The following is a 16,170-nucleotide window of genomic DNA, read 5'->3' as shown; positions in this document are numbered from 1 at the left end:
ACCAGTCCGATGAGAACTTTCTAGCCCGTCCTGACAATACCTTTGTTCCGTCTTGTCCATGTGGAACAGAATGAAAAGACAAAAAAAAGTGACACCATTGTAAACCCTGTTCACCCAACAATGCCTTTTTCAAAATAAAAGCGTCTAAACACAACGCCGGTCACAATCACGAGTCTCACCATTTGAAAAGATGTGTGCACATTTAATCATGAGGAATCCTCAAATCATTAAAAGAGAAAAAAAATAATCCTGTAAGTCACATTTCAGGAAGCTGGAAAGGGTGAGCACACCTACATTTGACACACCAATATTTGATAGTGAGCCCCTTGTTTCGTGAAATATCAGATATTCAAAAACATAAGATCATTACTCCATTGGGAAACAAAGTAATAACAAAAGAAAGAGTAGGAACACAAACTGGACTGACCCAGCTAAAATGACTATATTGCACTTTCATCTGGGCTAATGTTGGGGTGTAATTTAACGTTTTATGTAATGGAGGGAAATAATTTGTGGAGTATTTTACCTTCACTGACTGACATTTATAAATGCATACATAAATATGCACAGATAAATGATACCATACACCGGAACAAAAGAATCATCGGTTGCATCATATGCTAAAATAAAGCATTAGGTTTAAGTATTTGTAATCACTGCTAAACAATTCCAAAACAAACCCTGGATTACATCAACAAAAATAGGTCTCCTCAAATAGTTAGGCACCGCGGACCTGATCAGAATTGGCAAAAGAAACATTAAAAAGAAAATGATTTTAACATTAACAAAAGTTTTGAGTTGTGTGAATGCAGTGATCCTTTCGAATGGACTATAAAAAAACAACCCACTAGCATTCAGTGAATAAAACCTAAAATAAATCCTCAGAATAAAAGTTATTTTTGGACATTTTCTGAATTAAATCAGAAACGTTAGGACTAGATGAAATAATAAACCATCATCTCAGAAAATCTCTAAAACAACCGACGCTCAAAGGTGCCATTCAAACAATCACAAAAATGAAATGTCTATTGCACTGTAATGTGGCTCTTAAAAAAAAAAAAAAAAGGAAGTTACATTTACTCATCAACACATAACATGTCCAGTCTACATTTGTATCATTTCATATAGACGGAATCATCTTAATCAAATAAAAAGGAGAACGTCAATTGTGTGCTCACTTTGTGATTTAAGAATTTCCTACAGTGGAAGTGGAGCCTCCTTGAGAATGTCTTTCCAGTGCAGAAAAACTAAACAGCAGGATTGTTCTGTGTTAGAATGACTAAGAAGATAGAACGCAACCTTTTTAGAAACAGAAAGAGTTAAAAGTGCCGTATTAGACAGAAACAGACATGAATGAAAGCTTACACCAGAGGAGATCTAGGTCCAGGGCACTTCTTGAGTCAGGCCTCTGCTCTCCTAGGTGTTTCTTTTCTCAGACTCAACATGCTTCTTTGGGAAGACCCCAAAACCCCTTACATCTCTTACTTTTCCTGCATTTTCAATAATAGGAAGCTGGCAGCATGGTCAATACATTTGAAAAGCAGTTTGTCTCAATCACACCTGCAGCTTTTACATAGGCTGAGCAGCAACAACGTCCGCAACTCCTGCCAACCTTTTCCAGATTTACCCCTGGGGACCTACAGCAGGATTTATTAGAGGGAAATAGAAAAAAATACCACCATAGGGTATCATTACGCTTGGATGCCCTTTGATCTTGGCCCAGGCTCTTAAATTTAAGAGATGCCAGTGTGTTGAAGCGGAGAGAGAAACAGAACCTTCTCCAAGTTGATCCCTCCACAGGGGCTTTGTTTGACAGGGGCGGGCAGAAAGGAATGGGCTGTTTTAGGCGTCAGCAAGAGGTAAGCCATCAATCTGGCTTGAGTTAAGACGGTCGCTTCGGCTCAAGTGGCTGCAGCACGAGCCATCAAGTCCTCAAGAGCCTTGTCCTGATCATTATTGTGGACCAACAGCACCTCCTTTATGGCCTCACGCTCAAATCCCATCTCCCCAAATCTTGACATTAACTCAAGGAACTGCAACGCCTGAAGGAGACGACAGGATCATTAGTGTGGTTTCGGGTTTTTTGGGTTCTGGCCTTTGGCGCAGCTACAAACCTTCTCCTCTGAGCAGTGGTACATTTCTAAACATTCTTCCACAGCACTTGCGTCAAATCCCCGTTCACAAAGACGACCGTGGACAAACAGATAGTCCAGTACCTTTAAAGACACAAGTAAATACTTATTTCCAGCAAAAATAAAAGTGCAAAACATTGGGTCAAGTTCTACTCTTGATTATTAAATTTATTTCAAGAAAATACATAAATATAATAGTTTTATTACTGCATGTTTAAAAACCAGACAGTGATTGGAAACACTTATTATACAATGTCTTTATTGTCTGATATACAGTGTTACTTTTTGGGGGAATCTCTGAACAAGAGAAAATGTGTCATCAAGCTGCTAGGAGTTTAAATTCCTGCGCGTGGGTATAAGGGGATGTCGCACCTGCTCCACATTCTGCCCTTGTCTCTGCATGGCTCGTAGGACGCTCTCGTATGAGTAGCCCATGCCCACAAGGGTCTCCGCACACTGACGCTCGCTGGGAGTCATGCTGAGTAGAGCGCCCCCACATGGAAGGCCTGCAGTTCCCGACCCTGGGTTGACCTAAAAGAGTAGATATTAGAATATGAAAACAGGTTTTTAAATCTTGACATTGATTGAAAGATGTGTTGGTATAGCAGAATAATTAAGGTAATAAAAATGGTGTGAATGGTGTTCCTTACCAACAAAACTCACAATATTTACATTCCTCGTTTACTGCGTTTATATGCAGACTCAACACTGGATATTATCTCCAATCCCTCTTTACAACTCTCCATGCAATGGAGACTTGCATATCTCCTTTATTACTTTGTCCCCCAGCCAACCCATAACCACTTTTGACAAAGAATTTAAATACACTATTGTAGCGACCAATCAGCTTTCACTAAATGGAAATTTGCATCATAAGTAATGTTTTCCATCATACCTGTTTTGGCACCCCGATCTTGTTTGGAGGTTCAGGGGCGACAATAACTTGGGCGTTGCCTATTGTCAACGGGCTGCCGTTGCGCATGTTCTGTCTAGTTGGCGGGTGGTGAGTGGGTTGTGGGATTGGACAATATCTTCCTGGTACAAGGTCAACAGAGTCTGAGAGTTTTGGGAAAGAAAGGGAGCGAATGTTGCAGGGTCGATCATCTGAATCGAACCCTCCTCTCGCAGGGTGTCCTACTCTGTCCATGTCCAGAAATGTGACGACACCGTTGGGCTTGTGGGACATGCCAGGCTTTAAGGAGAGGCTGGTGTTGGGGCAGGGTGGGGACGGGCTGCTCCCACGTGAAGACGCCGAGGCTAGCTGACCGACCTCTGGCGGTGACACAGAGGGAGGAGGAGGCTGCGGCTGGCTCTGGAGAATGTTTCTAAGCTCCTCCTTATCGTCCAAAGTTTTAAGTTCGAGTTTGTCAAAGGGGTCCTCTTCACGCTCAAAGTCCGCTAGATTGAGGCTGTGCGGCTGAGGCGTGCTAGGTAGGATTTTCCGGGGGCCGAGGCTTGGAGCGGGCAGTGGCGTGAGGATGGCATTATGGCTCAGTCCCGCAAGAACAGGATTCATGGCTGGAGGTGGAGGGTCCTCAGCTGAAGACCGTAAAGAAGTCCCTTCTCCGCCATGGCTGTCCTGAGCCTTTGTCAAAGACTCTCTGGCCTCTGCTTCCCGTTTGGCTGTGGCCTCTTCCGCTCTGGTCTCTGCTGCTCTGGCTTCAGCCAGATCAACCGCCCAGCGCAAGCTTCGCTTCTCCAGAGAAAAGTCATACTGCGGAGAACAGAATCAAGATCATTAAGGATCTAAACAGAAAACCTCAATCTAATGAACATCAGGTGAGATGGCTATTAAAAAAGAAGACAGCAAAACCGAAAAACAACTGACAGTAAGCAAATGAAACCAGGACAACTTCAACAAAGTACCAACAAAAAACACAAGGAAAATACTTACCATATTCAAGCATGTTGACATGTTTACAAAATATAAATCAGTGCTCATCTGCCTCATTAGCCTAGATAACCTTAAAAGGTAGACATGACAAGTTGACCAAATGCATAAACAAAATTGACCGAATTGACATTTTTCTGATGCAACACACAAAATAAGTTCCTGATCTTTAGACTCTCATGAGCTACATTTATTAAAACAATAAGCTAAATGATTAATAGAAAAACAAGGTTCAAAATTTTGAAGTGGAATAGAAACTTTAATAGATTTTAAAACTGCCACAACAGAGAGGACAGTGCACATAGATTTCTACTCACCTGTGCGTCAAACAACAAAGACCCGCAATCAGGCAGACAAAAGCCGACAGGAAGCCCCACTTTGGTTGGGCAGCGGAACTTGTCACTGATCTTGAAAGGAACGTCCTCAAGATAACTGATGGGCCCTGTGAAGAGAAAATTGGAATTACAAAAGAGAAATTGTTCCAAAATAAATTGATTTTTACTAGGACAGTGAGAGCTTTAACAAGAAACAAACAAGCTTAAACATGTTACTTGTTTAATTTTTTACATGTCAGGGCTTCAACACAAGAAGGAAATTACAGAAGAGCAGTCTAGAGGCATTTGGATGTTTTTAAGTGTCTTTTTAGACCAAGAAATGTGAGCCTTGGTCAATACAGTCATATAGACATAGGAATCCTGCCTATAACGTGAAATGTCCCTTTAGCAGAGATGTCAAAGCTCATCAACTGTTGATCCATCTATCTATTCACACATAGGGAAAAAAAAGCGACTTACCATTATTGTATGCATCAGATACTGACTTTCTCCCAGCCATTTAGAGACTCTGAAGAACACAAAGAAATAATTAGTCCACAAAAGATTAGTATAGATCTGTAGAATTAATCATCAGTTTAACACATGATTATTTGTCGTTTGAGTTCAACTCGCGTACACCAGAATTGGGTCATGCCACACAACACATGACTTTACCAAACACAGAGAAGTTACTGTTCTTTAAAAATGATTAGTGGGTAGGGGGAGGGAGTGAGGGCAGTCATTCATTCAGTTACTAGATGGCAGAAAATAAATGAATTCTTGAAATATGGTATGATAAAGCTCACCCATTTAAAACGGGGTCAATACCCAGCGATAAATAAGGAAAGCTTGAACATTGAACATGTGTTATCAAGTACTTTCTTCCAGGAAGTTGCTCCTAAGCTTTGGAACGATCTTCCTCTCTCTCTGTGTTTGATGGATCTACTGACTCCTTCAAGAAACATCTTAAGACGTTCTTATTTGTGTCTTGGCCTTTTTATATTATACATTTTAACTATGTATTGTATTTGATTGTTAAAGCGCTTTGTGACCCTGGTCTAGAAAGGCCATTTACAAATAACCTTTACTTACTTACGATAGGAAATAGACACCATCCATTTCTGTGTTATGTTACTCTAATTCACGAAGACTTAAGTATCCCTTAGCAGAGGGAGTGTATTCTAAATAGTAAAATGATGACACAATGACAAGTATCAGATCAACCAAGTCATTTTACAGATAGAGATCAACAATCAATACAACTTATTAACTTCTCAATGTGGGGTATTTTTCTAGGACAAGGTTGGATACACATCCTGGTTCTTAAACCAGTTTTAACTTTACTTTGAGAACAAATAGTGGGGATGAAAAGGTTGATTCTTTGACACTGCATTGTGTAAACAAAATCAAATAACATTACTGAAGTAACACAGTAGAAAGCCACACCAACACTTGGTTTGTTCATGACATATAAACCAACCACCCAACTTTAAACACACATTCCGTTAATATTTCATGTGTTGAAGAGACGCGTCATTAATATTAACTGAAGTCCAACCAAAACAACGCAGCTAGCTAGCTAGCTCGCTACATTTGGACTCCAACAACACAATTACGGAAACAACTTTGTATATTTTTAAATTGTTAAAACAAAAACACGTACCGCGCTTGAATGTCGGAACCATTAGTTTGACTCAATTGTCAAATAAAAACGTGTTGTAGTGACGCCGCTTCAAAGCTAAAGCTGAAGTCGTCGATCACTTTAGCGATATGAAACCAAACGGACTCATAAAGCGGTCCCGTGGTGACACCGCAGTGAAGAGACGGTTTTATTAAAGATAACCGGCTGGTAAAAAGATAAAAAATGCGAGGTGTGTACGCGACAAGCTGTCGCTGTACTAAGGGTTCTGACACCAGGCTTGACCAGTGGCCCTACAGACCGCTGCCACCGCCCCGACACTACCGAGCAAGCGGAGAAACACTAGCTCTTCTCACCGAGATCCGCCGCGTCCTGTTCTGCCGAAATGAAAAGCCGCGTCCCCGTCCAGCTGCTACCCGTCTTCAAATCGAAACAAATTACTTTTTCTTTTTATTTATATTGAAACCCCTTTCCTGTTTCGGCGTGGAACGCCATCTTGAGTTATAAGGCTCCACTGGTTCCTATATGACGTCAGCGCGCCCCCACCTACGTCAACGTCGTCTACTTCCGGGTTTGACGAGCTAAGCTAACGCTCAAAATAAATATATAAAATATATATATATTAGAGATGATGAAACGCCGTTTGTTTGATAAAAAACAATCATGAAAAGCCGATTTGTAGTTATGATCTAATAAAAATTATAATTAAATATTATGGAATATCGGTTATTGTAGACACAATATTTGCATAAAATGGACGAAATTCGACGGAAAATTAAACAAGGTATCGGAATATTTTTTTTTAAATGTCGAAGGTTGTTCAATTTAATCGAAATCCAGATTCCAAACCTGGCTCACCAAACGATTTTATATATTATAAAAATATTATATATATATTATATATATATATATTATAAATATTATATATAATATATATTTATTTATAAAAATAAAGAACTTACAAGTCAATCACCGTCATCACCTGTTTGCATAGAGTTTTCATGTTTCCGGCTCTTCCTCCAACAGTACAAACAACATCCATATATGAATAATCGACTAAATATTTGTGTTACTAAGAAGCCAATGTATCATCTCTAGAATGGATGATTCGTCTAAGAATAAACTGGTTAAATGAGATACAGGCTTGTATGTGGTTAACTAGTACACACCACAGGCCTGACGAAGAGTTTGACTTCCTGGACATATTGTTTATGAACCTTAAATGTCAAACTTCACATAAAGTCCCAGCACACGAATATATATGTATATATATATATCGAATAAAGGCAGTGGATCAAAGAATCAAAAACAAAAATAAAGAGGAATTAAAGGTTGAAAAGTTGTAAAGCACACACTCTTTTTATTATACGTACATTTATTAGTTAGACTATGAGTTAACGTTTTTTTTGTTTAAGGGCGATAAATATGAATGTAAAATTATGTTATTCTCTCGAATATTTGGCATGTTTATGCTTGTGGGCTCTTCTCGGGAGCGCGCACGCAAACACGTCACCACCACGCGCAGCGATAGCCGGAAGCATCGATGGGAGGAAAATAAAAATCGATCAAAAAACCCTCTCTGTAGATCGTGAGTGTGGACCTTCTCTCTCGTGGGCTATTTGTGGACCGTGGGTTCTGTTTCTCGCCCGCAGCACTGCCACGGTGCCGGAGGAGGAGACAGCGAGCCGCGGGAGCTGCTGTTATTCGGGACCAAGTTGCTCGGCGAGAGGGTTTTTTTTTTTTAGCTGACGTGTGGAGAAGTTGAGACCAGAGAGAAGCACGTCAACAAACATCAACAAGCTGCGATCCACCGAGCGCCCGAACCGAACCAGCGACACACACACAGACCGGATCACGTGTCCTCGTTTGAGCCCGGGAAAGAGCCCAAAAGGGAGACGTGGACTTTCCAAAAAAAAAAAAAAGGCTGATTGTAGCTTCCATGTCAACTGTCAACAGGGGAACACAAAGAATTCGGGATCAACAAGGATCTGCCATCGACACCTCTGCTCCTGTCAGTGTCCACAGCAGGCCAGGCAATCATGGACGACCAATAGGATCTGCTCTCTTATTAACACACATTATTACAGTGCAGGAAACAAAAGGTAAAAAAAAAACCAACACGTGAATTAACTTTACATTGTTGCTCATCTATGAACTCAGTCGTAGGATTTGATGTTAAAGTAGTGACTGGATTTCTGCTGGATTAAGAAGTGTCACTGAGCTGTGTGGCCTTTTTGGTGTCAGGTTGACATGGCCCACCAGGCGACTCCGAGTTCCCAGAAGGCCCTGATGATGGAGTGGAAGTCTCTGCAGGAGCAACCGGTGGAGGGCTTCCGTATCACGCTGGTGGAGGAGTCCGATCTGTACAATTGGGAAGTGGCCATCTTTGGACCTCCGAACACCTTGTATGAAGGTGGCTACTTTAAGGTGAGTGACTCTTATTTCTGCTGTTGAGGTTATGCATGTTAATTTTTTTGGCAATGTTGTTTTAGAATACAATATTAAAAATCTATATTTTTAACTTACTGCAACCTGCTGGAATTTCAAATGCTCAAAAAGCAACACAGTGAGAGATAAAGTACATCTAAATCAGGGGTTGGAAATTCAATTTCTTCAGGGGCCACATTATATACTGTGACAGTTGTAAATGCCCATCAAGCCAATAGAAATAAAGAAAAAAGCCAAATAAAGCTAAAAGCTAAATAAGCAACATTTTAAAAAAATATCATAAAATGCATGATTATTTAAAATTTGGGAGAAAACTTAATTCTACTTAAAGAAAAGGGGAAAAAAAGGAGCAAAAAGGTCTAAAAAACATGTTACAGTTTTGTTTAATGTTGACCTGGAAAAAAAAAATTAATCCAAAATAAAATGGCCAACTGTATGCATTGGCCCAGACCAGATTTAGATAAACAATAAAATGCAAAAGCAGACTGTTGGTGAAAATCTGTTTTGTGGAGGCTTGGGCACTTTAGAGTGCTTTTTTTTTTTACACTTTTAACTATTATTTTTAAAGGGCAACTAAGGCTTAAGCACCTTTTCCAATGTAAATGTTTCAGTGAAAAGAGAGTTTTGTACAAACGGACACATACTGATGAGTTACATCACAGAAACTACATTTTTCCTTGCCTGGGAAGTTAGACATTTCACCTATTTGCCTCATTTAGAGAAACTACCCTGCACTTGTTGTGATAACACAACTTTACATCACATAAAAATGTGGGCTAAATACTTCTATTGAAGATGTATAAAAGGTGTATCCAAATTTGCAGGAATAAAACCTGTTTTTATACGTACTATGAAGTCTGTAGTGTTATATGACGCACAGTAATGACAAACTGTTGAGACAAACCCCCTTTTTTCACTTACCTACTATCTAACATAAATCTATCACATACTTTGATCACTTCACTTATAGGACCTTCTTATCCCAAATACCTGGAAAACTAAATACAGTCCAAAAATAGTCTCTCTATCTTGTATATAAAAAATGTATGTCATCCGGTTGATAGCAATACTGTCATCGGAGAGCTTTTAATGATATCCTCTTCTGTGACAAACTCATGGCCTGGGGGGGGGCAGTTATTTTATGCAAACTCTGTGGACTTTAGACGGGGATAGTTCAAATTCTATATTCATTTGGAGTGCATTGAATGTGTGTTCTTATAGATTAATCTGTTATAGGGTTGGCTGTTCCTAGATTTTGTGTTGCAGAGATAATATATTTCAACAACTGCATTCACAGTGATTCATAATAATCATTAAATCTGAAACCTTTTAAAATAAAAGGTTAAAGAGAAATCCAAAGTCCATATGAAGATGATGTATAGCTCCTCATTTGTAGATATTTTTTAGAAAATGATTTTTAGGAAGTTGTTATTTGCGATATAGACACTTAAATGTAACTATCATCTATCATGGTATACATGTCCAGGATTTTCAGAATACCATTAACTTATCAAATTTTATGCCCTGCATATTTTCCCCTCAGCTTTTAACTTATCATTGATGCAAAGTTGACTAAATTGCAACTGCTTTACTTCATCGTTAGTTAATTTATGTACATACAGTAATGGTGTTTCCATGAATGGGGTTTTGGTTTAGTTTAAGCAGATGTTGTTTAACCTATGCATGGGTGTTTAAAATAAGATAATGGTGTTGTCAATTGAGAAGCCATGTAATAACACTAAAGGTAGGACATTTTCAATCCTTCTCTCTCATAGGGAAGGTGCAGTAACATATAACAAAGCCTGGTGTTCCTGTTGTTCCATATTAACGTACTGAATAGTCAAAATTGAAAAAAGAAAGGATTGGTTATAGGAAGAGGAATTGATTGATATAGTAAAAGTTTAAAGAGAACTCGATCAAAAGTAAGAAAGCGGATGTAACTTTGTGATCCAACTTAACGTGTCTTCTGTATTGAACTAGGATGATATCTATATATATATATTTATATATATAGTATGACTCTGGTGATTTCACGTGGCCTGAAACTTGATCTGTCTTTGAAAAAAATTCCCCTCGAGTGCTGGAGTTTGACAAGCCTGTTGTTGTCGAATGGCAAAATATAATCGTCCGTAACAGACCTCCTGCTGAAGTTGAGTGGGTAAAAATAGGTTCTCAATGGTCCACCCAAAAACCTCTCTGGTCTTTTTGGGGGGACGATTTGAAGGTCAGGTCGATACAAGAAGGTTTTCAATCCTGAACATTTTGACCTTTTTAAACTAGTTTAATTAACGGTTACATCGACAATGATTATCTTGTTACTAAAAGCTTTATCAGCCAATAGTTGACCCCTTTTTTCTTCACACACCAGTTAGACTGGGAGCTCAAACTACCTACAAACAATTTGGTAGGTGATTATGTTTGTGTAAATGAGTCTGTGAAAAGGATTCAAGAAAACAAATTAAAAAAGATTGGTTTTCTTTCGTTTAATTAAAGATACAGGCGGCCTTGGTGCTTGGTTCTGTTTTTGTATTGCTTATTTTGTGGGTTATCTTATTCCATTCTTTTATTTTGTACTGACACCACACACATGTGTTGTGTTGTCAACACTGGCAAGAAAAGTTTCTGATAAATAGACAAGATTATTAATTGAAAAAAAAAAAAAACACTTGAATGCAATTGGATGAAAAAAGTTTGAAGGTAATTTTTCTTCGGGCTTATATGCACAGGATCTTGTCACAACACGCGTGTGGTTTCGACTGGTTTAGTAATGATATCTTATCTCTCTCCGAGCTGTCACACACACCCGCACACACACACACACTCATGTGCCTTTTACCTAGAAAGTCTTGTAGGACATGCAGAACCTTTTACATTGATATTTATCACTTATATGTGAAACAAGATAAATGTTTATCATGTATTCATTCAATTTAAGGTCTATTTAATAGAAAGGTTTTTTTATATTCATTTAAATATATTTGATGTATTATTAAAAATAGGGTTGTGTCTCTCTTCCAGGCTCACATCAAATTCCCTGTTGACTATCCATACTCTCCGCCATCGTTTCGTTTCCTGACCAAGATGTGGCATCCCAACATCTACGAGGTAACAAGCGTCTGCCTGTTAATAATGTTTCAGATCATTTGATTATTTTGAGTTTTAGTTAAGCATCAGAGGTTTAGTTACGGAGGCAGCAGTTGAAGTAAAGAGGCCCAGACTTTCCTCTCCAGGGAAAACAACCTTCAGTCCCTTTGAGGAAAAACCCAGGTCAACTGAGAGCCACTTGTGTCCTCCATCTTTTTTAAATTACACAGTAAATACCCACAGTTAAGAGTAGGCCTTGTTCTGGAGAAGTAAAGGTTCTACTTGAAGTCTCTACCTAAAGAATCTTTCAATTTAAAAATAATGTTTTGTTGTTTTCGCTCATTTTTTTTGTCAAAAAGTGTTAATGGATAGTAAGACATGGGAGGGATGACATTTAGGTGGTGGTCTATGGTGGTCTATGGTGGTATATATCCATTGTATGGCTTCTTACTAATGGCTTCACTAATTGTTACAGCTTCAAATCAAGCATTGAATGCAAATATTGTAGTAACCCCGTGATTTAGTGCTGAAGAAGCTTAGTTTTTCAACACAATTCTGGCATCTTCGAAGCTGTTTTATTGATTAGATTGTACAGCGTTTGATAAGGGCATATATAATTAGCTCATTGGCAGAGGCATTTGTTGTCTCAGTGTTTTTCTAAGCCCAAATTGATTTCAACATCGTGAAAAAGCAGAACATTTCATTGACTTCTTCCTGTGTCATTTTTCCTAGAATGGAGATGTTTGCATCTCCATCCTCCACCCTCCTGTGGATGACCCCCAGAGTGGGGAACTCCCCTCTGAGAGATGGAACCCGACCCAAAATGTCAGGTCAGTGTTTAAGCCTCACTACTGGTCAAGCCTCTCCTTCGATTTAAATAAAAATGCATTATATTAAAAATATGTAAATATTATCCTGGCAAACGTCTGTCCTCTCAACAGCATTCCGGACTCATTCCGTGGTCCATGATCTTGTTTTGTATTGTTTGCTGCATTCACTCATTGAACAAAATTCCTTAAAAAAAAGTCATAATAAAGTATCTTACATTTATGAAATCATGAGTTGGAAACTTGAATTAAACTGTAATTTAAGCCGCGACTAGTTTTAAAAGGCTTTTAAACCTATAAATAAAATCGGTGATGTGTTGCTGAGGCTTCATGAAACCGCTGATGAGGTATCATGATACAATGTCTTCATTTTAAACGACCACTAGATGACGCTCTTTGCTTTGTAATCTTCGGCTCTGATCTACTAATTCAATAAAATATATCATCATTTTCAAACTGTCTTATAAAATGAAGACACTGTTTCATGATACCTCATTAGCTGCTTCATGAGGCCTCACTTTCACTAATTGAAACTGTTCCTCAGAACGATCCTGCTCAGCGTCATCTCTCTACTGAACGAGCCCAACACTTTCTCCCCTGCAAACGTGGACGCCTCCGTCATGTTTCGAAAGTGGAGGGACAGCAAAGGGAAGGACAAGGAGTACGCAGAGATCATCAGGTAAAGACGCTCTGAAACAATGTTGCCGGACGACGCTCACACGTATCGCTCCGCCGCAGGAAACAGGTCCTCTCGACCGCCGCTGAGGCCGACCGCGACGGCGTCAAAGTGCCCACCACGCTGGCGGAGTACTGCATCCAGACCAGGGTCCCGTCTCAGGACAACAGCTCGGACCTTCTCTACGATGACATTTACGACGACGACATGGAGGAGGACGAGGACGAGGACGAGGAGAGCGAGATGGAGTCTATAGGCGGGGCGGGGGCCCTCAGCGGCCTGGAGCACGGCGGTACGTCCAGCAGGATTTACGACAACCAGGATGACTCCGGCAATGAAGACTCGTGATGCTCGTGATCCTAACCAATCATTGCGGATCAAAACTCCACCCCTCGTACCCACGCCATCACCTTTTTTGTTACGAACTGTGTGTTGTTTTTTTTTTCCCCGTGCACATGCAGTGGGGTCTCGCATTAACTGCCCAAACCTTTCGTCATCGATTATACGATTTGTGAAGTCTCTTCTGGACCAGGGTTCCTCTGGGAGTCACATTTCGATGTTTTCACCTGTTGCCTTAATTACAGCTTGCACTCTGTCCTGCACAAATGACTGCACGAGCGAAAGAAACGTCATTTTTTGAGAACCTTTTTTTCTAGCATTTTGCTCTTCTGGAGGAGCGTCACTGCTTCGATTTCAGTGGTAATATTGGCAGTAGCTTTGTCATTCGGTGGGTTAAAATGTATTTTAATTTCACCCCAAACCTCTCTTACCAATATTTCGGTCATCAAATATTTCTTCTACAGCACGCTGCTCTTTTTACACCAGAAAACGTGTGTCAAAAACCCATATTCATTTCGAAATAAATGAAAAAAGGCTAATGTTGTAAGCAACATATATCAGTGCCATAACAGAATATTGAATAACGGAAATTAACATTTCAAATGTTGTTGTTTTTTTATTTTTATTTAAGTGGTTTCTTTAAAAACAAAACATTTTTTAGTTGTATAATTTCTATGCTCGGTATTCTTCTGGTATTGTCTGGTGGCACTATTTGATCAATGTTGAATTATTGGAATTACAATTAATAAACATTCGATTTTCTTAATTCAATTATGAATAAATTCAGCATTTTAAATAGAGAAAACATTGGATTTAAATATTTAAAAAGTAGTTCAATGCTTAAGAATACATTTTAATAAAAAAAAACAACATTTGAACATTTGAAATATTAAAACTAACTGTTCAATATTACAATGCACTGATATACACACAGACACATAGATCTTAAAGAGACTCTTTTTCCGAAAATCCTCCTTAAGCACAAAGCATGTACCAGAAGTAGGTTGTTTTTTTGTTGTTGTATTCTGAAAACAACGACAAACTGAATCCATGAATGATTACGATTTTTTTTGGTTAATGAAAGCGCTTTAACTACAATTTTCTTTTAATAAATATGAGTCGCAAAAAAGAGACATCATGAATTGTCAAAGCTAACATGTTCATATGTTGCTTTCACTGTCGAGTTCGTTGTAGGAATTGTTGTTTTTTTCTTTTGAGGCCACTCTGATGTCACTCCTGGTTCACATGTGGCCCGCTGGTGTTCGTAAACCTCAGGACAAAGATCACAGAGATGGTCTGAGTGAGATTCTTCTATTTGGCTCTTTCTTTATTTTAGGGTTCTTTACTTTTCAGAAAGTAAAGTGCCGCCGTCGGATCTTTAGAGTGAGTCTAGTTGTAATGATGCCGTTGATTTTGCTGAAAATGTGTCGTATTCTTTGACCCCTTCAGGACAAAAATGCTGTTTCACGTTTGCTGTCGAATGACGATCACAACCGATTGTTTCGTGTCACGACTTTTGATATCGACCCCGTCTTCACGTTTGATTGTTGAAAGCCGATCGGCTCTGAGTGACAAACATTTTGGAACATTCAGAGCTGCTCGCACGGCAAAAAGGAAAAAACCCATTTTTGAGCCACTGACAACAGAAGATGGATGTCAAGCCACGGACAAGGCTTTAAACACAGTGACTGATAGACTCTTGGACTCTTCATGAGGAGCAAAAGCTATCAAGGGAAAACTTCTTATTATGGACTTGGATGAATTTCCAGGTACATGAAAAACTTTTTTTTTTTAGGGCTTTTCTCACTTCACTATATAGAACATTAGGCCATTGTAATTCATTTAACCGTGTGTGTCTGTGGAAAATGTGTCAATTTAAAAGGGGGAAAATTTAGAGGAACTCAATCCAAATTGTAACACCGATATTTTAGGACCTGATTATTATTTTACAGCAAGTCAGTTTCTGTACTTACAGCTATCCTTATGTCCTCATCCATCGTGAAGCTCATTGGTTGTCTTTCTCTTCTTCATTTCCAACATTCTTGGTTCAAAACTATTTTTATTCTCCATGTGTCCAAACCATCCTTAACTTTAACCTTTGATATTTCGATTTATTATCTTTTTCCTTCTCCCACTGAAAACCTCAGTAGCTTCAACTTCCTGACTAATCATGCATCATCACGGTCCTGCAAAGATAATCTTTGACTATGCCACTACTATGACGTAACAGTGGTCTCCACCTAGCCTTCACTATTTTCTTTACCTCCATTTATCTCACCATTACTCTGAGGATTGTCCCCCAAAATGTACTCCATTGATCCATCAGAATCAGTGATGTTACGCGGGTGTCTTCAGTCTTCCACTTGTGTCATCGCCGATGCTATTCCTGGTCTTCTTTTTATTATTATTTGGTGTTTCTGAGTTTGTGCGGGAATAAATTGATGGGCTTGTTTGTTTGATAGCTTTAAAAAATCTATCATTTCTAAAAGGTGGTTAGCAGACTCATACAGATATTGTGTTTTAAATAAAATATATAAACAATCACTGGTCAATGTTATTTTTGTATCACGATCACCCTTAAATTGTTTTTGTCTCCCCCCTTCAACAGCTTGAAGCAAGCGCAGCTTATTTTTTGCCTGAGCAGCTCTATTTTTATTCTGTAACGTGAGCTACATTCCTAAATCGGATCCACTTTCTCAAATTTTTGCAGCCCAGGACCTCTTGAATATCGTTTTAATAAACAACCCATGGTCAGAATATTATAGAAACTCTTAATGAACTAGATTATCTGGTTCATATTCATATTTTGAAAGCGGTTTA

At 39.0% G+C, this 16,170-nt stretch overlaps 2 protein-coding genes across 4 annotated transcripts; one reads left to right on the top strand and one right to left on the bottom strand.

Moving 5' to 3' along the window:
- Positions 1 to 181: 181 nt before the first annotated feature.
- Positions 182 to 7,181, bottom strand: ubap1 (ubiquitin associated protein 1). 3 transcript variants are annotated; one of them, XM_087800111.1, is made up of 7 exons: positions 6,939 to 7,181; positions 4,818 to 4,866; positions 4,341 to 4,465; positions 3,028 to 3,846; positions 2,505 to 2,663; positions 2,115 to 2,216; positions 182 to 2,042 (listed from the first exon to the last, which is right to left on the bottom strand). In XM_087800111.1, the coding sequence occupies exons 2-7, from the start codon at positions 4,855 to 4,857 to the stop codon at positions 1,902 to 1,904; spliced, it is 1,386 nt and encodes a 461-aa protein (XP_087656237.1). In that variant the 5' UTR covers positions 4,858 to 4,866; positions 6,939 to 7,181; the 3' UTR covers positions 182 to 1,901. The 3 variants fall into 3 exon arrangements, with proteins under 3 accessions (XP_087656237.1, XP_087656236.1, XP_087656235.1); XM_087800110.1 differs by having other exon boundaries at positions 6,959 to 7,181; XM_087800109.1 differs by lacking the exon at positions 6,939 to 7,181 and adding an exon at positions 6,333 to 6,507.
- A 298-nt stretch (positions 7,182 to 7,479) lies between these two features.
- ube2r2 (ubiquitin-conjugating enzyme E2R 2) lies at positions 7,480 to 15,894 on the top strand. The gene is made up of 6 exons (XM_087800112.1): positions 7,480 to 8,078; positions 8,221 to 8,403; positions 11,443 to 11,529; positions 12,241 to 12,338; positions 12,880 to 13,014; positions 13,074 to 15,894. Exons 2-6 carry the CDS (start codon positions 8,227 to 8,229, stop codon positions 13,357 to 13,359), a joined length of 783 nt encoding a protein of 260 aa, XP_087656238.1. The 5' UTR covers positions 7,480 to 8,078; positions 8,221 to 8,226; the 3' UTR covers positions 13,360 to 15,894.
- Positions 15,895 to 16,170: the final 276 nt, after the last annotated feature.

This window comes from Callionymus lyra, chromosome 10, assembly GCF_982586985.1.
Source record: "Callionymus lyra chromosome 10, fCalLyr1.hap1.1, whole genome shotgun sequence".
NCBI classification, from domain to species: domain Eukaryota; kingdom Metazoa; phylum Chordata; class Actinopteri; order Syngnathiformes; family Callionymidae; genus Callionymus; species Callionymus lyra.
The sequence above is the reverse complement of the archived record's forward strand: the minus strand, read 5'-3'. Positions and strand labels throughout refer to the sequence as shown.